This window comes from Mya arenaria, chromosome 9, assembly GCF_026914265.1.
Source record: "Mya arenaria isolate MELC-2E11 chromosome 9, ASM2691426v1".
Lineage (NCBI taxonomy): Eukaryota > Metazoa > Mollusca > Bivalvia > Myida > Myidae > Mya > Mya arenaria.
In genome coordinates, this window is record NC_069130.1 from 7,767,690 (window position 1) to 7,794,516 (window position 26,827).

The 26,827-nt window shown below is 34.3% G+C and overlaps 1 protein-coding gene across 1 annotated transcript; it reads right to left on the reverse strand.

Moving 5' to 3' along the window:
• Positions 1-411: 411 nt before the first annotated feature.
• LOC128203774 (exosome component 10-like) lies at positions 412-26,436 on the reverse strand. Its single transcript, XM_052905314.1, has 21 exons — positions 26,353-26,436; positions 23,932-24,068; positions 23,180-23,303; positions 22,447-22,554; positions 20,217-20,373; positions 19,484-19,541; positions 17,406-17,592; positions 16,890-17,033; positions 15,886-16,076; positions 15,238-15,394; positions 14,568-14,716; positions 14,000-14,165; positions 13,399-13,528; positions 11,360-11,463; positions 9,685-9,765; positions 8,740-8,805; positions 8,137-8,212; positions 6,506-6,660; positions 3,073-3,523; positions 1,763-1,830; positions 412-1,038 (listed from the first exon to the last, which is right to left on the reverse strand). The coding sequence occupies exons 1-21, from the start codon at positions 26,428-26,430 to the stop codon at positions 976-978; spliced, it is 2,850 nt and encodes a 949-aa protein (XP_052761274.1). The 5' UTR covers positions 26,431-26,436; the 3' UTR covers positions 412-975.
• Between the last annotated feature and the right edge of the window lie 391 nt (positions 26,437-26,827).

Below are 26,827 nucleotides of genomic sequence, written 5' to 3' on the forward strand. Positions count from 1 at the left end.
TTCTCAGTAGCTTTTAATAGCTCTTAATAGCTCAAAGGAGTTCATGAGTTATCCTCAAGACACAGGTAAGACACATATATGAGCCAGATAACATAGTCAGGCAGCTCAAAACACTATTACTATCCATACATGATACTTAACTATATATAATTTGGGAGTAGAAAGGCTCAAATCCACATAACTGTATATGGCATTTACTATTTTAAATGTAAATTATTTTTCATGTTTGTTTGGTACATTTCCTTGATTCCTGTTTAAAAATAGTTGTTTTCCTTTCACTCCCTCCAACGCTATGTGTGTCGTAAAACATTATTTTCTAATTCATATACGTTTGATATTTTCTTATGATGTATTAGGGGCAATTACTATCTCTACTTTTAGTCCTCGTTAAAAGGCGTAATTGTAACTGTATATGTTAACAATGCCAAAGTGGTATACTCCTTCATTTTATTTACAGCATATCTAAAACAGCCTCACTTTTTATGATAACTAAATGAGAGTCTGAAAAACCGTTAGATACTTTTTTTTTCAAAAGGTTACTTAAAACATGAACTAATTTTAAGACACAAAAATAAAAGATGTTATCCTTTACAAGCCTGTATTTACCACTGTCGGCAAATAGACTTCAGTAAACAATCAATCAGTTCAACAAAGCACAATCACAATGCCACTTTGCATTAAAGAGACAATAATTTGTATCAATGTTTCGCTTTATCAGGTTACAACCCAACAGCATACCTAAATCTAATAACCTAAAATCTCATTAATTTACTGAACATTGTGTTTCTACATGTATATGAAGTAAAGGACATCACTTTTTTTATTTTAAAAAAATGTATCTTTATAGTCCTTTTAAGAAAACATTTAAAATATGTTATCAGCAATTCTCTAGAAATTAGTTGGAAAACAACTGTCTTTGGTTACAGAGTTTTTTATTTTGGTAAGACTTTGTACATAACTAAGACCACAAGCCGATCATTTCTTGGACTTCCATGATAAACTCTTCTGACCTTTCTTCTGAGACCGGTTTCTCATATTCTGAAAATAAACAAATGACCACAATCTTTGTGAGATTATATTAGAAAAAAATTGATGCATTGCTTGGAAACTACAATAAATCATAAGGCATTACTGCATATGGTATCAAATTGTTAATATAACTGGTTAATTGTCATATGAACAACTGAGCCTCCACATCAAAGTCCGCCTATAATAGCTTCACTCCTAAATAAGTAATTTCTTTTGCAATATTTAGAATAAGTGTGGGAAATTTTCTTTTCATCTTACTCAATATTGTATTATTAAGTATATTAGATTTCTATTTATGTCAAATATATATTCAAAATACCTTAATTATATTGAAAGCAAATGAAATATCAAATAGTGCCTATTTTTACAGTTTCGAAATAATGTTTTACTTTCAATATATATGCAAAATGCTACAAGACCAAATAATTCATTGATAAAAATGCAGAACAAATCTCCATTCCTTTATTAGTCAGGATGAAGGTTTTGTTTCTATAACTAGAGTTCTTCAAATCTGCTTATTTAGAATATAGAAAAAACAGTTACGGTATGTCAAATATATATGTACCAATTTACTTTGCATTCTTTATATATGTTTTGTATTTAAACTTTGAATAAATGAAAATGTGCAAAAATAGGCAAACAAGACTAAGGTCACACAAAAATACCTAATTGGCATTATATATATTTATATTATGTACTTAAATGCATTATTTGTAAAAACAGATACATTTACCTTAGATTTTCCTCGGCCTGAACTCTGAGGATTGTAGTAGTCGTGACCTTTCCCCCTCTGCTTTGTATCTGGAGAAGAAAAACAAGGGAAAATGTATAACAGGGTTATATATATGAACGCTGTTAGAAAAATGACAGTAATCCTACTGAAACTATGACTAACAATAACGCACCTTTAATATTCAAACTTTTGAAGAACATAAATTTTCTATATGAAATGACAAAGGTCAGGTGTTGTTTTGACAGGGGCATTATATGTAATTCAAGCCAGAGTAGTGGGATGCCCCATACCCCCATTTTCTATGAAAAGGCAGAAATTGTAATACAATTTGCTGGTAGAAGGTGAACTGTTGTAGCATTATTTTATGCCAGTCGGAAATATTCATAACATGGAAACACATGGGCATATAAGGTAGGTGAATTATGTTTCAAAGTAAATTTCAAGCAATAAAAAAAAAAGCAATTGAAATTTACAAATATGCGTAGAAGAGGGGCTTTGCCTAACAGCCTGAATATGCATCTTCCAACATTTTATAATGTCATCGCCATCTATCTATAAACCTCTAACCAATATGTATGTGAAAACTTTCATTCGAATAACTTCAGAACATTCAAAGATATGGCCCGAACAAGCAATAATTATGGAAAAATATCAGGTTAAGGGGTGGTAACTTAATAAATATGCAGGGTAGAATTCTTCAGTACTACACTTCCTGTCTGACTGCCATTTATTTCCAATACCAATACCAAGTTTTATTTAATCCCTCAAGTACATTCCAAATTTGACTAGGACAAGCACCCGGTACCATATACGATGGATATAATTATGATTCTTTGGGGCTTCACTTCCTCTTACTACCATCTATCAAGTTCAATTCCTTTAGTATTTTGCAAGATAAGGACAAGAACCCACTCACACACTTTTTATTATTTCCGTCCATATATACCAAGCTACATTTTAACCCACCATAAGTTTTTAAGTTCTTCAGACAAGGTTGTGCAAACACCAATATAGAATGGATGAGGCGAGATAACATAATAAATTTGCATGATAAGTTTATGGTTTTTGTGCACTGCACTTCCACTTACTGCCATATATCTATACACCAAGTTGTATATAATTCCCATTAGTAGTTTTTAAGTTATTCTCCAGACAAGGGTGTGACGGACAGACAGACGGACAGTGTAATTTTAATATGCTCCCTTTGGGGTCATTAAAAGTCCAGAATGGAAATAAGAATCAGAATTGCTTATGCACCGAAGTAACAACTACATGAACTACTTTAACGTTATTCATATGTGTTGCAGTACCTTTCAGCAGCTGTTTCGCCCCCTCTGTGTAATCGTAAGGTTTAAACTCTTCCACCACCTTCACCTCAGCATCATTACTATCACTGTCATCTATTTCAATAGTAACCTCAGTTTTTAAACCACCCTTGGCACTCTTAGCTCCACCTGCTTTTTCACCAACAGTTTCCTCGTCACTATCAATTACTACCAAGTCAGTGGCAGTATCCATTGCACTAGATTCAGAGTTCTTGTTCCCATTCTTGCCTTGTCCCTTTTTTTTCTTAGAGTCTTTCATTTTCTGTTTTACTTTCTTTGTTTTCTCCGAAGCAGATGGTTGGTCATCTCCAGGTCTTTTACCAAGAACTGTTTCATTCTCTTCCTGTATCTTACGAATGTTTGTCAAGTGTTCCTGAACACTTTCAATTAAGTCTATGTCTTTATTTCTATTCTTCTTTTTCTTCTTGGATGGAACCTGAAATTTTAGGAAAACTAATTTAATATGTATACATGTATATCATGGATTTTATTTCTCTTGTTAATCTGCAACATCGTTGGAAAGCTGCAATTTACCTCTGCACTATGCTTCATTGTGTACCATGAGCAAAAATAATACCAATTCCCTGACATTTACATTTTAATGATAAAAAAATCCCCGTCTGTCATAATGCATTTTAATGATAATCAAAGCGGGCTCAGACTTCATCATTTTTCAAACCCCTAGATAGAACTCTTCAAATAGTATCAGTAAAATAAGTTATGTTAGGAAAGAGTAAATATTTATGACATGGGCAAAATTGAAGATCACATTGGTACTCTCGCTTGCCTGTTACTCCCAAATCCCACCCTTAATTTTTCCTTGAAAATTCTGCTAAAAATTATTCGACAGTCTGCTAAAACATTATTTTTTTCTAGTTTTATAGCTAATCTGTATTTCACTTTAAAAAAATCATCATATCTCTAAGGTTAACAAACCATTTTACACTGTGCGTAAGCAAAATATAAAAAGCGTGCATATTTAAGTCCATTTCACATTAATGTGGTCACATTTTGCTCTCTCACAGTGTTATAATTATGTTCAGTTTAAAGTGAATTATAAAGGGGTTCATGTCTGCAGTTTATACAGGAATCACAACAACTGCTTTGTTACAACTGTTGACAGTCTTCCATAGAATCTCCTACAATCAGACAGTCTAATGACTAAACCTCACATGAATTACAATGTCTAGACATCTACACAATTTTTTCATAAGGAAAATACTTCTGTTCACTTTCAAATCCAGACGCCTGCTTAAAGATGCACTCTTACTCCCAAATACAATTTACAACAATTAAAATAATTGTTTAAATTTACCAAAGCAGATGATTAAATGTTGATAACAATGGTTCTTATGAAGGATATTAGGAAGAACACGGAATTCCTACCTTATGACACGATAGAAGATCACAGTATATCTTAGCACATACCAATCATATAATATTTTTACGTTTTCAGCTATTAAATACACGCTTAAAATCTTGTTATCAGAAATTAACATTTTCTTAAATGCATTATTTAGTAAATAGTTAACGGTTTATCAGTCAAATCGTATGTTTGTTATACATGTGACAGGGCTCTCAATAAGAGCCGGAGGCCGGGGATATCCCCCGGCAATTATGGCTGTATGACCCGGCTATTCTCAGGTTAACAGCTGTCATGATTGTATTCTTAAAATGTCCCTTATCTTAAATAAAAATAATACTTTGTCTAAACGTAAAAAAAATGAAATTGAAACGATGTATTACGATCAAATTTAATGGTAAATGCGCCCGATTGCCGATTTGCATCGTAGTCTTCAAAGCGCTTGTATTTGAACTAATATGCATCTACAAGACTTGGAGTGCTTTGAATCCGACAGACGATTATTTAAAATAACATGAGATGATATCGGCATATTAATTCGTTAAAATAAAACCCAGAACATCGGCGATAACAAGCCAAATATTTGATAAAACAACAACAACATTAAAATGCGAAAATGTCAAAAAGTAAAAAAGACGAGAAGGACGATGTTAAACAAAGAAAAATGGAATCGTTCTTTGTTTTTGGGTAGGTATATGAATGATATTCCAGTTATATTTATGGCGACTCAATGACGGCGCAATTGTGGCTTTGAAATGTCATTGCAAGAACTGTACACATTTCGGATACGATTATTTTCGACTGTGTTGATATTCTTTTAAAAGACCCAATTTTCTGTTACAATGACTGCTTTAATCTAGTTTATCTGACATCTGACTCAGAGTTGGAGGATGACTATTTTGATTAGAAGATGACTATTTTAGATGACTATTTTGATTTAATTTTCCTTTTTTGAATAAAAATATGTATGTTTTTGAACCAAGGATTATTTTTGTTTACTTGTATCAATGGTAATTACACATGTAAAATGATGTTCAAAACAGGAATTTTGCTCTAATGAGAGCTAACCTTGACCGAATTCATAATGCTTAAAATCGTTTTCAGCCGGGGGCCTGCGGCCCCCTGGACCCCCGGCTGAATAGGGGCTCTGCCACTTAAAACTTTCCTATAACACCCTACTACTTCAAAACTTATTGAGAGCCCTGAATGTGTATGTATTGATTTTGAATAAGAGTGTCACTTTAATAGTTTATATTCCAAGGGCAAAGCCATGTAGTTGCCAACCATATGATAAGAGCTCTGTGTGGTCAAGCTATGTTCACCTATCAAAGTTACCGCTGATGGGAACATTGGCATCAATCAAAAAAGACTAAAGAAATGGGTTATAATCAATGTCAGTAATTTTGTTAGTTTAACATGTCCAAGATGTAATGTCATAAAACATTATCATAAAATTTCAAGAAGATTGGATATTAGGAATAAGAATGACAATGTCAAGCTGAAATATTAACCATTTATAATAGACTACCGCTTCACCTTTCATTAATCAGACAAAAAGTCAAGCCATCTTAGGTCAGCAATATTTCAGTTGACTAATATATGCCGCTTCAAACTCACAAGGCAATCAGTGAACAAAATCTATAAATCAGCATTTTCACAGACAGTAGAATTAACAAGTAGGAAAAATATAGGAGGCCTGGGGCCAAAAAGAAAAGGTATGGTTAGGGTTTCATCCATTTCAGAAATAGTTAGGTAGGTAAGGTAGTGTTTTTTTTTAATTTTATCTGACCTTCTATCAGGACATGTGAACCATAGTTAATCTGGTCTATTTTTCAATATTAAAGGGCCACAACTCAGGGGTTGTTTGACTGAAGAAATCCGGTTGGATAAATATTATTCAGTGTCTGAGAAATCATGTCTTTAATCTTAACTGAATTCAGTAAAGATTGGAGAGGCAATGGTCAAGTTCTAGAATAAACTGGTCTATTCTGCAACAAATAAACAACACTTACAAAATAAACATATTCTATAGCAGCAGAATGTGAACAGTTATACCTGGAATCTTATGGGAATCTTAAGATCCTGTGGCAGCGCTTTCTTGTCATCATCAGTGATCTCTATCGTCTCACCTTCATCGGTGAAGCGTAGGTGCTTGTTAGTGGGCATGGCCTCCGCCTGTAGGTCAGTGCGCGACCTCTTAGTTGGAAGAACTGTTGAAACAGAAAACATAATCATAGTGACTGGCCACCTCGTAAACTGGAAAGAAATTAAAAGGCTTTTCTAAAGATCGTTTTATTATTTTTTATACAAAATATAGATTAACTGGTCATAATTTGGGTCAAAAGTAAAAAGCTAAATACTGCAATTCTCTCTGACCTCCTTTTAAGGACATCCCTTCAGCTGATTTAAGCTTCATACCAACTATTTATAAAAAAGAAGAGAGAGATTGATCAGAAAATTATGCAAATGTCAGGCACTCTTTATAGAAAAATGAATTCCTCGCACAAATTTTGGTGAGAGAGAAAATTATTAGTTATGTAGTGCTTTTGAAATATCAACCTATATAAGGCTTATTTCTCTCTTTTTCAACAATATTATTAAAGATTTAAATCACATATTTTTAATAAAATAATACATTTATAGATGTTTATGGCCCTCCTGTACTCATATTCCTGGAAAAAACAATCAACAATTCATGATTAGAACATTTTTAAATTTTAGTATTTCCTAAATAGCATCAACCCATACCGTTGACAGATACTTCCTTAAAAACAAGTATAAAATTCTCGTTAAAATCTGAGAGTCATCAATTTCATTTTCTAAGAATTTTTAATAGAGCAAAAAATTATTTCTATGAAAATGATACATTTTTTTTTAAATAATTTCAAGATATATGATATCTCTTTGCTCTTCTCATTTAGAATAATGGATAAATGTTACAAATGGGGGAGTGGGTGGATTAGATTTTCCAATTCATAGAGAAACAATGGTGTAACGGCAATATGATAACAGGTTTATTATGAGGGCTATTCCAGTAAAACATATAACCCATGGGGGGAGGTATTTAATATTTACTATTTAAAAGTATATTGGTGGGTGTCTATTTTCGCTAATTTGGACCTTGAAAGGGTAAATTTGCTTCTGTAGGTAGGTGGTATATTTTAAAAGTGCCTTCCCCCCGGGGGTAAAATATTTAAATGGAATAGCGTGCTTTCTCCCCGGGGGTTATATATTTAAATTGAATAGCCCTGACATGAACTCTTGTTTTATGAAAATAATATTGTCTCCTTCATGATTAAAGGCCCTTTTCAGTTTCCATACATTATGGTGTATATTGAAAATTGCTTTAAACAATACATTTTACACAAATAGCATTAAGGTATTACAAAAAAATATTTACTTAAGCATGAGTGCTACACATAAGAATTTTGCATTGTCAACAGAAGCAAAAAAAAGTCTTATGTAAATATCTTGGATCTGACCTGGGATATGGACAATATTGTAAGATTTTGCATGTAGCTGAAAACAATAATGCATTCATGACTTTATATTTTGTAAAACAAAGCCATGCAGAAGATATTGGTGGGCAGATTGCGGTGGTGAATGCAAGAATAGGTGACAGGGAAAAAAAGCACATAAAACATATTTGCTTCTAGGCCATGATCTTGTATCTGTCTGCTACATACCTGAGTTTGCTGGACTGTCACTGGATTCTTTTTTCCTCTTTATAGAACATGGCAGTAGCTTCCAGGGTGAACCAGACTGAAAATTGCATATTTAAGTAAATCTGAAGTTTATATATAATATTACCCCAGTCCAAATTGTAGATATAATAGAAAACCAGTCAGAAATGAACATAATAGTGAACCAGTCTAAAACTTACATTTAAATGTTAACAAGAGTGAAATTACATTTAATAGTGAACCCGTCTGAATTTACATTAATGAATAATAGGGAACTGCTCTGAAAATTGATAGTGGATCATTCTGAATTTTACATACAACAATGAACAAGTCCCTTATTTATGAATTAATAGTAAACCAGTCTAAAATGTACATATAATTATTACAGTGTCTGAAGAACAAAGCTATTTGTCATTACAGACATGACCAGTCTGAAATACACCACTAGCTAGATGTATAGGACATGTATGAGGACATAGCTATTCATGACATAATCTCACCAATAGTATTTCCTATCAACAGTCTTAACAATTTAACCCTGTCAGCTTTGGGCTCATTTTTGTGACCTTACAAAGTCAATCATCTTATAATAAACCAATTTCTCACCTGTTCTTCTTTAGACATCTGACTTTTCCTTGGCACAGTTTTCCCCCCAGTCTTGTCTGGAAGGTACTGAAACACAAACATGCCAACAATGCACGTAATAATAGTAATTGAATAAGCTGGTTCACAAACGCCTTACCTTGGGCACCATATATTTTTAAAAAACAACAACAATTAAACAACAACATATTGGTGTTTGAAATCTTTGCAAAAACAAACTATGAACTTTAAATAATCAAAATCATAATGTGAAAACAATCAATTTCTTCTTCAACCTAACAAATAGTAATTATCATACGAGTTGAACAGGAACCAAACAGAAACCACAAGGAAGGAGGAGTGTTTTTTTCATGAATTCTCGAATCCAGAGTGGCAACTTTCCCCAGTTCTTATATTTTAATATTTTTCATCTGTGTCGTGTTTCATATTCATGAAATGAGATTAACATTATTCTTTTTGGTGGTTAAGATATGTATCAACATTCAATTCATGAATTTTTTCCCTGAATTTAAATCATTCATTAAAACCACATCATTTTCAACCCCCAACACCTGTGAAAGAAATGACAGGGTATTTACATTTGTTCCAAGGTCCTGCAATTAGGCTTATATAAATGTTATTTAAGCATAAATTGAAAAGATCAAAAAGTAAGCTTTCATTTTTCGCATAATAAAGGGACAAAAATGTGGCATAGTGAACATAGCAACCCCTTGTAAGGTCTGTATTGCATTCCATTTTTGGAAGAACAGCTCAGTGAATTAGTCTTTAATTCTGTCGATGTGAAGTAAATTTAGCATGTTTATTTGCTCTTCATTCCCGTTTAGGCTATTTAGAGCCAAAATTAAATCTTTTGCAGATTGACGACAACAATGGCGATACCAGCGCTATGACAAATGCTTAGCTAACACTTCATCCTGAAAAACAGAAGAAATCAAAAATAATACTCACCATAAAATAGGGACTGACAAAGCTTGCTTTTATCCTTGATACCTTCTTCTGTGCTTCTGTCTGTGGCTTTTTGGTAGGCCTCTGGAAAGAAACGTTGAACAAAGGTAATTAATCCAAACTTCAGAAAACAAAAGCACCTCAGAGCAAACACCAACATGTCTATTTGTTTTTTTTCAGTTGAACAAGGGGCATAACTCAACAATTATAAAGGCCAGAGTTACGGACCTTGCTGTACATATTAACTATTATTGTCTCTGGCAAATGTCTACCAAGTTCTATTTCAGTACCATGGAACATTTTTGAGTTATGTCCAAGGTTACAGCTTTGGCACGACAACAATAAAGACCATGACAATATGTCAAATTTTTCCTTAATAAGGTGCCTATTCTTGTCAATTTTCTCAGATAATTTAAGAGCATAACTCAACAAGCCTTTTAACCATAATGATGGATCTTTCATAACAAATCTAGGGCCCACAACAAGGAGTTTCATCCCTCATGATTTACAAAGGGTATTGTATTTTATTCAAAAGGGAACAACAGTAATGCATCACTGTTTACACTTTCCTAAAGAGCACACCTGCCATGTCATCTTCCATTAACTTATTACCCAAGCATCTGTTAGTACATATCACCCCCCATCCCAAATACACTGGCAGTGAAATGTTATCAGGGTGTTTATTTTTTATTATTCAAGGAAAATGACCTATACTGGGCGAGTACCTAAATCGGAACAGTACCTAAATATGGAACACCCATTATAAAAGTGTTTTTCCGATCGAGATCAGCTTATTTACGATTTTAATCAATAAAGACACTTGCTTCAGATACAAGTTCCAAAGAACACGATTGTCCGGTAAGTATTTCAAATAATGCAATCATTTAAAGTTTTTCATGTTCAAATGTCAATACATGGCACTCGGGGGGAAAGACTTTATGCTTGTCACAATCACAGCATACTGGTACAGTCTATATTTTACTGAAATCATCAACTTTTAGTGACAAAAATGACAAAAAAATGACAAGCTGGAAATAACATAAATTATTAATTTACTTAAACAAAATATGGAGCAATAATTTTAAAAGAATACATAAAAATAAATAACAGATTAATACTGTTCCATATTTAGGTACTCCGAGGACGAAAATGGCAGTCCTTGATTGTGCGGCTAATAGGGTACTTTTCATGCAGATTGGTAGTATCTTGAAAAATGCAATTTATATCAACCAATTGGTCTTGAATCCTAGTATGCTGATGGTAAAATTTGTAGTTGTGGTGCAAGTCCAACTAAATATATTTCACAAATAGTGTCGAAAGTGTTCCGATTTAGGTACTCACCCAGTACCCTGATTTTGTTTTATTAAAATGTATTTTTGGGGGTTTTTTTTACATCAAGCTTTTCTTTCCTTTTTTACATTAATCTTTTTTTCAATTTTCATTTTTTTTTTTTTCAATTTTGCTCTCGAGCCATAGATCGGGCAGCATGACACAATTCTGGATCTCGAAAGGGCAGTACAGCACAGTACCGTGGTCATTATAAATAAAGGCCTAAAAGAAAGGCAACTTATGTCATTACATTGAAATGCAAGCTAGTATTGTAAAAATATGCTCAATATTTCATTTTAATATAATATTATAATGAAAACCAGACAGACAAGCTACAATATTAACTTACGTTTTTGTTGAATGCCGTAAGCAATGGCTCATCTTTAACCTCAATGATCATGTTCGTCTTTCCGGAGGAAAAGAGAGCCGACTGTCGAGTCATCAGGCCTGGGTCTGTAGGAAACAATGAGAGAGACAAAAATATACTATACATGTATCTGTACATGAAAGGAGACCAACAAAATCCCTCAAACCAATTTATGCAAAGGAGGATAAAATCCCTACAGATCTACAAATAGGCCCTATATACGATGTATAAAATCAAACAGTTGTTCCTATCAGTAAGAATACAAATTGTTATAAGGGCGTACTATTATTACAATCAATTATGTCCGGGAAAAAGCGTTTGACCAATTGGAAGATGACTGCTTAACAGGTGTAGAGTCACTTTTATGTTTAGGATCGAGCCTATTGTTTATGTAACATTATATTGATACATTGGCTTGTGTGTACATTTGCACTGCAGCCTTTTTAACAAATGTTATTATATTTATTGAAGGAAACTAAGATAAACAAAACACTTAACAAAAACACATGAAAAGATGTACAATACACATAATGTTAAAAGTTATGTGAAGCTATGTCCCTCCATATGATTTTCACTGTTTCTTTCCATTTTATATACTCTTACAAAAATGTCTTATACACATAAAAGAAATATAACAAAATCAAATGGAAATGAAATTAATACAAAATATAAATCTCAAAGTTAGACCTTGCTTTCTCAAAATGTCCTTATATGTCTAGGAAAACAAACAGACAATGAGTAATTTAATTTTATGCTTATATAAGGAATTATGCAAACATATCAATATTTGTCATTTGAAATGAAATTCACAGACAGCTAAACACTTAATTTCTTCAATAAATCAGATCAAGTATTAAGAATTGTGGTCAATCTGACAGGTAATTGGTGTCTGATAACTCATAACTATAATCATAAATGACTTTGCCATAATGGATAAATGTCAGCATATTTCAATTAAATATAATAGGTGTATAATAAAAGTACACGTGTTCCATAGTAGGGCTATAAACAGATTACCACAATGTGTTCATACAATAGAAATTTAATTAATTCATTTTATACTTACATTGATAAAAACTTGCAAAAGCTCCGTCTGACTTTTAGAAAAAATGTCAAATGAATTTCATATCAAATGACTTGTAATGTCTTCTATTGATAACATCTGTCTTAACAATTCTTAAGCACATCGTAATTATTAGATAGCTTAAAAAGAAAGTAGTCTCCCTTTGGGGATTATGAAAAACACAGTGAAAGTTAGTTACATTATCAACAAGATTTCGCCTTTATATTTATAGGGTATGCGCATCACATCAATATTATTGTATTTAGTGGCAACAAAGACCTGTTTGCATGACAACATACTGCAAATGTATGACAAGTCTGAATTTGCAATGGAAATGACACTGCTGACATAAAGAAAAATAGTAATCATTATAAAACACCACCTATATACTGAAACATGACTGCCAAGGAGCAAATACTATCTCATCTGTTGTTGTTTTTTGCAACAAGGAGCACTCAACAATTTCAGTGTCATAGGCCTTGCTACATATGTACATATCGTCCCTGGGAACGTGTGTACAAAGTGTAATCAAATATCGAGAACAATTCTTGAATTATAACCAAGATGACAACTACAATTCTGTTATAGCAATACCTCCGATTCTTTTCTTTGAAAACCAACAACTTAAAAACCTCTTTGACCATGTTTGTAGAAAAGTGAATTTAACTTCAGCAACATAGCATGAATGCCTATCTTTGTCCATGTGTATTTTAGATTAAAACAAGGGGCAATACTCAGCATGTACTAAAGCCAGAGCTATATGGGATTAGCTTCACATGTGTGCACTGTTTCCTGAGACATGTCTAAACAATTTTATTTGAGTATCTTGAATGGTTTTCAAGTTATTAATGAGGTTAAAATCTTCCACAAAGATGACAAAGAAAACAGGTTCACAATAACACTAAGACTATGACAATATGTATTTCTTCAAAAAGAGGTAAGCTAAAAATAGACTTACCTAAAACACACGGTGTAGCTGTATCATCAGTGGATGGGTGTGATAGATCGTGTGGACAGTTTAATAAGCTGTCAGAGTTGTATTTAGGGTGCTGGTATATTGTGGGACGCTTCTCTCGGACTGGTGTTAGCTGGTCAGTGAAAAAACAGAAACTGTTCGTTATGAAAATCCATGGTGAAGAATATTTACCATTCTTTATAGAGACAGAAGCAAAATTAAATTTTGAAATATCTGACATTTCCAAAAAGCAAGTAAAAGCCAACCATCATTTACGGTACCTAAATGAGATTGTCATTTCCTCGAGCAATCTGTAATAATGTAAATTGTTTAAGCTCAGTGACCATATATAATTTTGGTATCATTTGACAGGGTATTGCTTGCTGATTGTTGAATGACCACAAAAGTATTGAATAAAGTTATGAACTTCTGTATTTTTGTTCTTTATTCTAACTGAAATCTGGTTTGAAATGATTTACATGTATTACGGAAGAAAAAGCTTATTTGTAAAATATATATGCAAATTTTGCATATGCTTTCTCTACACAAAATACCCATTTTAAATGACACCAAATTTCACAAAACAAACCATAACATGCCTTACCTTTACAGTAAGAGGGGCTTCTCTGGCCTTCATGATGATGGTGTGTATCTCGTTGAGGTACTGTCGTACCAGGGGCGGTATCGGATTGCAGCATGCCAGAACTCCCGGCCGTTCACGGGGCAGGATGTCACAGATTTGAAGCATCATGTGGTTTGGTAAAACATATCTGGAATTTAATACCTTTTTTTTTGTTTCGACAATCTTAACAAAGCAAAACTGTTTATGTTAAACTTTAGTTTACAACAATTGTGAAGAAAGTTATATTAAACAACACTAAGTCAATCCTGTTAGCATGATGTTGCGCAAGAGTGTGGTGTTATCTTGAACCCAGAAAAAAACATCTTGGTCGGCTTGTTGACCACCAACCAAACTCACATGCACCCAGACCGGGACACAGAACCCTGATGCTTTGGTGAGAAGTGAGTGTGCTAACACATTCATAAAACCTCAAAGAAATGGTTCTGACAGACAACAAAATCAGTTATTTCTTTCTCTTTTTTTGGATAAAATTAAACCTGTTGCTCTATTTAATCCAGAATTTGGGGATGGAATATTTTCATTTTCATACCCATAGCTTTCATCCTCCAGTCTGGCAGTTTCATCCCTCCAATTGAAGAGCTCTTTAAAGGCATATAACTGCTGGGAGTTGAAAACCTTCTTATTCTTCCTGTACAGATCCAGATAACTATCTGGTGTGTGAATCTGTTTTTGGTAAACCTGCAAAAAACACCCCTTAATATGTATAATTTATCAAAACTCCACAGAAATCATTGAATAATCTTGTTAATATCTTCAGGTCAAACATAAATAATATCATGGTTTCTGTTCCCAAACAGCCCCATTTATATGTCTTAACCTTTTTTCTTTTCTTTTATACAATGAGGCACATGGTGATAACAGTTTGTGTAAGCAATACAACAATATGCATACTATGTACGAAAAATAATCCTGAATAAAGATTGTTCCTGCCTTTCAACCCTCTTTTTGCCTGTAAACATATAACAGGAACCACAACTGTATTATTGTTTGACCGAACATCAAAAAATTATCTTTCATAACTTTAAGAAATGAAGCCTCTGAGTGACAAGAAAAAGTCCCTCAATGTTGACGTGGAAAAAAAATTCCCTACAAATATGAAGACTTTAGTTCAGGAAAGAGAGCTAGTGAATATTAAGACTTATTTACCCTAGTGACCTGAAAATACTCATTCAACACAAACGTACATAGTAATTTCTTACCTTCATACAGAGGTGTCTACTCCTGTTGAGGACCGAAAGCAGGAGATTGTTGGAGTTATTTCCCCTGGTGATCAGCTCATTCTTCAGTAGGTCGTACACATACAGAAGGTAGTGGGTATCCTCACGGGCATATTTACTCAACTCTTCTGGAAGCGGCCTAGAAATAGAAGTCTAACTATTATATGCTTAATTCTCACTTGGTTGTCTGGTTAGCGCAGTGGTTAGCTCACTCGCTTCTCACCAAGGTGACCCGGGTTCGATTCCCGGCCTGGGCGTATGTGAGTATGGTTAGTGGTCACCAAGCCAGATAAGTGAGTTTTCTTCCGGTACTCCGGTTTTCTCCACACAAGACCACACTCTCGCACATGATTGTGCCAACAAGAGTGACTTAGTTTAAGTTATCACAACTTCCTTCACAACCGTTGTAAAATATATAATGTTTAAATTAAATCTCACTGAGCTATCAGCTTCTCAGCTGTGAGTTGATGAAATCGCATAATCAGCTTCTGCTTTTTTAGATCCACTTTAGTAGTTATACCAAATTAATTCAAAGAAACAAACAAGTAGGCAAAACAATCACTCATTCATCAACTACCTGTCCTGATGAACAGTCAAAATTCCTTCTTCATTGCTATTCATTTGAATTACCTGATTCTCCAGTCAGCCAGCTGATACTGCTTATCTGCTGTCACTCCACAGTACTGCTGTAGAAGATGGGCGAGAGAAAAGCGACTATAGTTCATAACACGAGCCGCCTGTCCTGTGTCGAACATGTTCACAATGTAGAGGCCCAGGTCTCGCTGTAACCAGTCTATGTCTGAGTCTGCACCATGTAACACCTGGAAATATTTTATATATGTAGGGTTAATTGCATTTTCACAATGTTTAGTGCGAGATTATGTCATAACCAGTCTATGTCAGAATCTGCCCCATGTAATACCTGGAAATCTGTTACTAGTAGGTAGTAGTCACATGTTCCCAAAATGAAGTCTTAAATCATGTAGTGATCACTCCATATTCAACGTGTATTACCCTGAAAATGTGTTATATGCAGTATTTAATTACATTGTGACTTTGCTTGAAGCATTTGTAATATGGAATGAAGATATGTGTAATGGGTGACTTTATAATAGCCTCAAGTGTTTGTTATATGAAAAAAAAAATATGCATTTTCAAACAATCGCAATGGTAAATGGACGAAAATAGCACAAGCATGCAAACACTGCAATGGTGGAATACTGGTGAAATTCAGGTGAAATACTGGTGAAATACTGGTGAAAATACTAGTCAAATACTGGTGACATACTGGTGAAATATTGGTGAAATACTTTCAAGACTTCAGGACTTCATATTGTAGATCTTGTTAAACTACTTCAATGCCAAGCACTAGTGTAACAATGTTGTCTTGTTCATCCAAATCTAATCATAATGACTGAAAGGCTTCTCAAATGAAACACTATGATTTAAATTCCTTTTCATCACATGCAACAAAATGATGAACTCTGACAAGTTTCTGACCTTTGACTTTGATCTAGTAATGTAAAATTAAAGTGAATTCAGTAAGATTGAACCTGAATGTGAAAGCTCTACAAATCTTTAGTAGGTAAATATTGCATATGCTGCTGAAATGTATCTTAAAAGAGAGTCCTTACCTTGACAATGCTGGGGTCCGTGAAAACCTCATTTAGAAACTGAAGATCACTGCGTAGTTCAAGAGTGTCTATCAGATAGTCATGTGATCTTGTAGATATCTGCATCAGGCACGTCATTCCCTGGAAGGTCCTGTAGTTGTGATGCTGAAAATGGATATCAAATAGCCATGTGACCATGAATATATCAGATAATCCTGTGACCATGCATATACCAGACAGTCATGTGACCATGCATATACCAGACAGTCATGTGACCATGAATATATCAGATAATCCTGTGACCATGCATATACCAGACAGTCATGTGACCATGAATATATCAAATAATTCTGACCGTTCATATTTCAGATATGAATACCTTGAACTCTTCTTGAGTTATTGCATAGACTTATTTTAGCACAACGTTAATGACCTCTAAGGCTATCATAATATCTAGACATTAAGCTTAATCTTAAAGGAAACAAAAAACAAGTTCAGGAAAACTCCAAAAAGACATTAAGGTTATACAACACAAACCTCTAAATCTATGGCAATCTCGGACTGTTTCTTCAACATCGTTACAAGAGGCCCAAGCTGTTCAGGAGTGTTTATGAACATACATGGCGTCTCATCAATGTCTCCTGGCTCCTGGGCCTTACATGGGCTCGTCTGGTTATCCTGGTACGTGAGATGGTCCAGCTCATACTGGTAGGGATGGGGGTGTCTGTAAAAATTAGTAGCTAAGATTATACCACGATTTCCTAGACACAGAAAAACAGAGTCCTTGAATCTGTTTTTCAAACTAGGGACTCCAATTTTAAAATTTCTGTGCATCCTTGAGTCCCCTGAGTTTAAAAGTTTAATTGAGTGCAAACCATTAAATGGTCACCAACCAGGGAGTCATATTTTGAACTCTCTGTGCATCCCTGAGCCTCACAAATAAAGTTCCATCAAGTGCAAACCAGTAAATGGTCCCTGACTCTGGTTTCAAGCAAAGGACTCTGACTTTGAAATTTATGTGCATTTCTGAGCCCCCCCCCCCCTCGACTAAAGTTCCATCCAGTGCAAACTATAATTTTATGGTCCCTGGCTCTGGCAAGTGAGTAGACATTTTCTGTGCATCCCTGCCCCCCCCCCCCCCCCCCCAACAAATAAAGCTCCATAAGAGTGCAAACCAAAATTCCATTGAGTACAAACTGTATAATTGGAACCCATGTAATTACTGTAACCCCCAATTTGTCAAGTATTATGGTGTTTTGTGTCCCTGTTTTAATGTAGCGCATTCACTGCAAGGGGGGAACCAAACAGCAAACGTTTGCCACAAACATGATTACTGAACATATGGCAGGACTTGAAGCTGTAAAATCCTGAGTGAAATCCCTGTTTAATGTAACAACTGGAACCAGGCCAGACTTTCAATATTGAGTCTAATTTAAGATGCTTGTCTTCAGAATTAAACAATTTGAACTGTGAATATTTAAATGTTACAGGGTTCGAATTTAGCACTCGCACACTCGCAAAATGCGAGCCAAAATTGAAAAATGCGAGTTGAATTTAAAGACACTCGCAAAAATTTGCCAGTTCAAAATTTGCTGAAAATATGCAATCCTCGAAATAGATATGAACATAATCGGTGATCAATTCCTGCACTATAGAGATAAATTTTAGGTTACACGCCACCAATGTTTTTCCCTATATAATTCAATGTAAAATTATCATTTTTAGACAACATTTAAAGGCATTCGAGCGAATGCAGGCTATGATAACCACATATATTCTTAAAGTACAAGCATTAAATTACATTTTAAGCCAATAAAAAAGGGGGGTCAAGTTATTCCTAAGAAAAATCACTCCACTTGAAAAACAAACTCTAAAAATTACACCGTCCGCCATAACAGTTCTTCCAAAATGACCTTTCAACTATAGGGCAGCGGTTTATGCTTTAATCTCTACTCTAAATGATAAATCAAGCAAGAATAGATACTTAAGGTATAAAAGTTTCAGGAATAATGATAGTTTGATTTACAGTGTATTGAGCATGTGAAAACATGTCTATCAATCATAAGAACATTTTTTTTTTATTGAGAATTTTCCACACAACGGAAGTACATATGACGTAATGGTGACGTCATTCCTAAAACTAATTTAAGAAATGCCTACTTTCGTTTTCCGATAATCACACAGAAATTGATGACGTAGATTAACGTTATGCGCACAGGCAGGTACTTGTTACACAGATGACAAAAGGAACGTTTTCAATTTATTTTGCACAGACCAATACTGGCCTAATCAAGACTTCCTCAGTACATAGTGTCAGTGTTACAAATATGATGATATTGTTTAATGTACAATTACATGATCATTCATTAAAACAATTACACTATACCTTAAACCATTGTTTTTTATACAATATATACTTCTTACAAACACAAAGGTTTGCCTTAAAAAAATATGAGTGAGTGTCTGGTTTTGCGAGTTGAAAATTTTAGCACTCGCAAAAATTTGTATCAAAAAAAGTTAAATTCGAACCCTGATGTTATATAACAAAAAATTAACCCTTGAACCTTACTTACAAAACCTGAACTGAGTAGTCAAAAATGTGAAGGTTCACCTACTTGAACTCCGGCTGTTCTGACATCTCTGGTGTGACTCCCTCTGGCAACTTTAGGCTTTCTATGGAAAACAGGAAAATACTGACAAATACATCTACACAATACCATATGCTACAGAAACAAACAAATAAAACACATTCATTCATTCCTTTTGAACTTTGACATCATTCTAAAACACAACCGAACTAAGCACAGCTTGACTTTACTTTGTTTTACAGTGTAAAGATCTTCTATTACATGTAAAAAGTGAAGTGATTCAAATTTTCAAAAGCCTGTAGAAAAGAACTATTGAAACTGTTATAACGCCAGTAGAATTTTTTAGGGTGGTATTACTTCAGGCATTATTTATAAACATATGGAAATTGGGATCTTTATAATAAATAGCCCTTGAAAAATGGAATACATAATCCTGAAAGTGTGTGATGTACATTCGCTAAAGATTATAACTATAAACTAAAAACACAATACATATTTAAAAGTGTATGTCTATCCATGCAAATATACATGTTTTAACTTTTTTATGTATACATTATGCTGTGAAAGACTAAGTCTTGTCAAGATTTTGTTTATATTTCAATAATTCATTGTTTTTTTATTCATTAACGAAATCTGATTTATCAAATGGGGAAAAAATTATCAAATTTCTGGAAAAATGAACAGTTTTTCGTAAGGGGAAACAGCTTTTAAAAAGCAGTAAATTGCACCCAAAAAAAATCACTGAAAAAAAAAACAGTACCTTCCAGTGTCTTCAAGGCATTAGGTTTATCTGTTATGATGGGCCTAAATGGAGCATTACGGTTGTCCACTTTATCTCTAAACCTCAACTGGGGACGCTGGATGTTCTTTGCTGACAGGAGACGGAAGTTTGGAGCTGCTGAGCTTGAGCCAGGGCTCTGAAATTCAACAAATGCATTTGCAATTTAATTTTTTATTTTTTCTTCCTTTTCTGATCATTCAAACTGACAGAGGTTACAAGTTTACATATGATGGTAAGTTAAAAGCTTTCAAGCTCTACCAGCTGTTCTAATAAAGAAATCCATTAATGGATACATTAAGCATCTTCTTATAAACCTTTTGCCAAGGATTGAGAAAGTCTACCTGAGTTTTGGATCATCCCTCATATTCAGGGAAACATGTTTACACAACAATAAAAAATATCAGTATTTAAAATAAAAACAAGAGATGTTAGTGAAACATTTATGCCCCCTTGGGAGCCAAATTGTTAGTAGGATTTGGACACTTAAATAAAATATGGACAATCAGAAAACCTTTTTTCAGCTTACAGTCACACTGACCTTGACCTTTGACCCACTGACCTCAAAATCAATAGGGTTCATCTGCTGGTCATGACCAATAAGCCTACCTAGTATGAGGTCCCTGGGTCAAAGCGTTCTCAAGTTATTGATCGGAAACCGTTTTTCATGTTAAGGTCACACTGACCTTGACCTTTGACCCACTGACCTCAAAATCAATAGGGTTCATCAGCTGGTCATGACCAATACACCTACCAAGTATGAGGTTCCTGGGTCAAAGCGTTCTCAAGTTATTGATCGGAAACCGTTTTTCATGTAAAGGTCACACTGACCTTGACCTTTGACCCACTGACCTCAAAATCAATAGGGTTCATCTGCTGGTGATGACCAATACACATACCAAGTATGAGGTCCCTCGGTCAAAGCGTTCTCAAGTTATTGATCGGAAACCATTTGGTATTCCGACCGACCGACAGACAGACAGACCGACCGACCGACCGACCGACATGTGCAAAACAATATACCCCACTTTTTTCAAAAGGGGGCATAAATATCAGTATTTAAAGCTGCACTCTCACAGAATGAACGTTTTGACAACTATTTTTAATTTTTGTCTTGGAACGAGCTAACTTATGTGAAAATGCATGGAAACCCGTGTTATAAGACTGCTGACAAAAATCAGATTGCAGATTTTCATAGTTCAGTTCAAAAAATGATGTTTTATGCATTTTTCTTAAACCGTTAGTAAGACTTTTAGCCATAAAACATCAATTTTCGAACGGAAATATGAAAATATGCGATCTGATCTTTTGTCAGCAATCTTTTATCATTGTTTTACTCATATTTACGAAAAACAATTCTCATTCCAAGACAAAAAATAAAGTAGTTGTCAAAACGGTAAATCTGTGAGAGTGCAGCTTTAAAATCAACTTTTTAATATGCAAAATTTCAATTTAATATCATATCAACAAAACATTAGCATTATTTGTATTGATTTCTCTTGCACATACTGGTTGAATGTACATTTCGGAACAGGGCACAAATCCCGAACACCGGCTAAAACACATGTTTGTTTACCGTGATTGATTATTCAATGATCTAGATCAATACAGAGGCTTGCCTTGGTCACACTTGCGAAGTTTCATCTTGTTTTGTTAAGTATTTTTCTAAAAAATGCCATTCAATGTTTATACGCTTAAAGATCAAAATGTAGCACATGGGGGAATGACGTCAGAGGGCGCACGCGCATCTTTAGGTTTTGCAGTTATGTTGACCTACATTCAAGATATTTATAAATAGAAATCAGGGTTTACATTTGAAATGAATGTTTTGAAAAAAAACTCGCAAACAATAAATAACTTTGCAGCTATTAAGTGTTTATTTAATATAGCATACATTTTAATTATAATTCTATGACCATGTATTTTCGCTTTTCAAGTGTGCGGTATTTGTGCCCTCCAAAGCATAATTTGAAGGGTGATTTACTGTCCATAAAATGAACGATTTTCGACATAAAATTGACGAGATCATGAATCTGTACTTTGACAGCTGTTTTCACATGAACCAAAGATGTTTCATACGAAAGTTTAACTTACTACAACATAAACTCTCCAAGATAATTGTAAAAAACATCAAAAAGTGTTCGGATTTGTGACCTTAGCCAGTAATGTAATAATAAAATCTTCATTTTCTTGTATCATTTCCTGAACAAACCTTTTTATTCCAGCTTGCTAGTTTCTGGGTAGATTTGGGTGTTGCCGAGGCAATCACAAGGGAACTGTCATCCTTCTTAATACCCGACGCTTCATCAAGCCATGTGCCCTATAAAAGAACGGAAATGTGCTTTTCTATGGTTAAACTATATTCATATGTGAGGGTTTCAGTTTCATTTCAGGTTCCCTTTGGTGCTCGTCATTGGCAACAAATTCACAAAAGTGGCAACATATCTGCAATTCGAAAGAAATTTATCTGCAATAACATTAAACTTTCTTAGTTTTTATTTTCTTAAATGATGTAAGCTTCCTTTTGAACCTATTCAAGTGTCATTATATAGCACTTAGAATTAAAGTCTCAAGTTCAGCAAAAGCACAACAACTAGTGAGCAACACTCATCCATTTTGAATTAAGCCAGAGTAATGGCCCTTGCTACACACTCATTAATAGTCATTTATGTATAACATGTAAATTATTTTATTAGAAACAGTTTTTAAACTTTTCAAAAATTATTAAACTTTTTTTCATGATTCCACTGTTTTTGGTAGCAGAAGGGATTTTTTATTAGAAAGAAACCATGATTTTTTAGGGGATATTTGGAGATTTCTTTGTGAAGGGGAACAGCCCATATTTGGCAGATTATGAGTAACATTAATCCAACAATGCTTTTAATCTAATATCTTGTTTTTAATACAGCCCTAACACAGGTTTAAGGAATAAAAGATATTCCTACCACTCTCTCTAGTATCTGGTCATTAGCGTCCATTAGCTGGTCCAGTTTGTCCTCAATGTCAGCTGCCCCGCCCATACTGCCCAGGTTTGCTCGAACATTCTCATGCTTCAGGATGCTCTGTATTCTGCATTGGAAAGATTTTTTAAGGTCAGGATAGGGCATATTATGAAGAACTTACAAAACACATTATGTTGCAATCATATACCAGGTACTTAAATGTAATTTTATGGAAGTATGTAACCAATTCAAGACTCATCATATTAAGCTTTATAAGGTTTTCTAAAGAAGTTGTAAAAGGATAAACTCTCTTTTTAGATTTTGTACCTGCTCTTTTGGAGACCTTGTTGTTAACTCTAATACTATTATTTATACTTTTATACTTTATATCTTTATACTTTACAGCCTTTCACAGTTAATAAACCACAAACATTTGGTTGGCATCATTCTGGTACACAAAAAGTTTTGAAAAGATTATACACAGGTGATATCGACCAAAACATGTACATTCAAACTTTACGTCATATACATGTACTAGATTTTTCAACTCTTTGAAATGGTTACACTTTAAAATATTAAAGGTAATATTTATTTGAATTTCAGATTAATGTAGGATATTTGTACTGCAACTCTTCATTCATATCTCATTAATCCTTAGATTTTACCAAAGCTTTGCAACAATCTACATGTATATCCAATCAATGCTGAACTCATGAATTTTACTGAAATAAAAACATAATGAAGTGTGAACGTACACATGTAAGATTCTTTTCCCCTCGATGTTCATAAGACCCTGGAAGCCCGGGAAGCTGGAGTAGTAGTCAAAGTCATCACCTGCAGCCGGCATCTCATTGGAGCTCTTAGTGGCCAGCAGGACAGACCTCAGGGTTTGCTGAAGCACAAAACTCATGTGTATGGTACAATGTATCAAGGTTCACATGTCTGCATGTATGTTTGAAAAATAATATAGATTTTAAACAATTATTTGAAATTTTAAGTAAACCTGGGAGGAAAGGTGAGCTTTGGGTGGCTTGAACCCATGACTGACTGATCACTGGCAGGGCACTCGAACCAACTGAGTAAATTGGGCGGTTGGGTTCTTACCCACACATCTAACAGCGGCCCGTTTAGCCCAATTGCAGGGTTCTCAATTAGTTTTGGTTCAACTGTCTTAATTGTAAATATTGTCAAAAGCTGGTCTAATATATCTAGTCGAGAGGGTGAACCCCAACCGAACACTTCCCTTTTAAAAAATGATAATCACCTTTTATTAACATTTGTAAAAGGATATTGTCTGCAACTGTCTTGCATCACAATTTTAGCCTTCGACTTTGTTATGTTGAAAGTCACTGACCAGCTACTTCTTATATAGTACTTAATATTTTACTTATTTTTTTTGAAACTTGAATTGGCCCAATTACCATTCTGGCCGGCAGTCTGTTCCTATTGACAAAACTTCAATTGGTTCAATCATATATCTAAAGCATCATGCTTGTGTTCGGATGTTGAGTGTTTGAACCGAACACAAGGTGCACTTTTCCTCCCAGGATTACTTCAATCGTGGCGAGAGTGCCTAAAAAGGTTATTGTGGGAGGAGTGTCTTATATATTGGTAAGAACCAGCCATTTGGTTAGCTAAAATGGTAAGTGCGCCCTGCAAGTGTTCAAGCGGTCTTCGGTTTGAGCTCCACACCGGGTAGCTACAATAATGCGCGTGTAGGGAACTTTATTTAACATTTGGATATTCATTTTGTTCCGTAAACACCACAAGTCGACCGACTCATACCAATGTAAAATACATTCTTCAACTGTTACTCCACAATATTTAGCACTGCATCGTTAAATAAAAACACAAAAGTTAAAACATAATTTTTTCTTAGCTAATAGCATTCTTTTATTACACTTAAGTGTTTTATGAAACACAAATTTAGATCGATCTTTCAACAAAGCATCACCATTTTTTAACTATCTAGCAGGTGCCCGTTATCTTTCCGCTCAATATACTTAGCGCTTGGATCTGTCATTCTTGGCTAGGAAAACAACAAGTGGGATATGGACGCGTAGAGTCCCCAACACAAAAAACGTCAAAGACTCTGAAGCGGCTGTTTATAAAGGGTCACGGACACTACGGACCATGGACATAGTCCGTGATGTCCTAGTCTAAAATAATAGACGTGTTATACGGGATTCTTCCAATCCCTAACGTCTAAACGGGAATGTGCAAAAAACGGGGGTGTTTTGAAAATATTGAAATTGTTTTAAGTGAAGTATTTTATGGTTGAAATTGATCATTAAGAGTTATATTCATATTTTACCATGTAAGTGAAGTGTAATTTTGCACTAAACAAGCATTTAATGCATTAAAACAAGTTGTTTACCTTTCCAATAAAACGAATGTTGACTGACACAGAAAACAATTATGCGAAGGGGAACAACTCGATACAATCGTAATAACTCGGCCTCCTCCGACAAAGCTTCGAGATAGACATCGTTATACAATCGTAACAACTCGGCCATGGCCGAAATGTTCCGAGCGATTTAAAACTGTGCCCTGAAGCCTTGCAGGTGCTCTTCATGTATATATCGTTATGTTTTGACAGAATGGAATGAAAAAAAAGCCGCCAAACTCATAATTATAAGTTGGATATTTATTTTTTGTGTACGGAACTAATATAAAATAACATTATCTGGTAATATTTCTTGTTTTTATGATATTTTATAGACTCTATATGCTTTAACCCGGAATCCTGATCGGAACAACTACCCACTTTTGATACTAAACAATTTGTACGTGAAGGATTTGCCATATCAAAAATCTAAAAAAAAATCCGCCAACGTACAATTATTTGGACTACGTGATGTCCATGGTGCGTAGTGTCCGTAATTCGTTTATAAATATGGACTACACACCGGGCATACTTTTTCTGCCAGGATTATTGATTACAGTACCACACACAATACATGGTTTCGCAAACATATAAATAATTACATTTAAAGTTATCATGATCTGTATCTGTACCAAAAAAATATTTTCTAAGAATGCGAAACAAATCTATTGCGCAATCCGAATGGTTACATCCGAAATAGTGTAGGATTAACAACGGAGTAAGCACAAAATAAAGGCTTGGCTTAATCTTCAATTGCTAAACATATTTGATGTCAAATACTTAGTAATACCTGCATAAATTGGTTGACATCTTCATATTCAGAAAGGAATTTCGCTTTTTCTTCGGACCCACATGCTTCGTCAGCCATTTTGAATGAAGCAGACAACAGAATTGGTTAAGACAGGTAAAAAAATCCGGCTCTATAACACTCTACAGGTATACATAGGTAAGAAAAGCACGACCCTAGGGTCTAACTATTTTAATTCTTTACCAATTTATTATAGTTTATAGTTTGGTATCGTTGTAAAGAAGAAACAACAAGCTTTTAGAAAATGCTTTTGATATTTAACGTGATAATTGAGATCCCTTGTACCACAACATTATTGCAGTTACCCCCAGATGAGTGATATAACCATTCACAGAAATGGCATACTGAAACTTCTTGCCAATTTAAAACCCAACAAAGCTGCAGTGCCAGACCGTATAAGCCCTCTTGTCCTTAAAGAGTTAAAAAAACGAGATTGCTGATATTATAACAGTCCTCT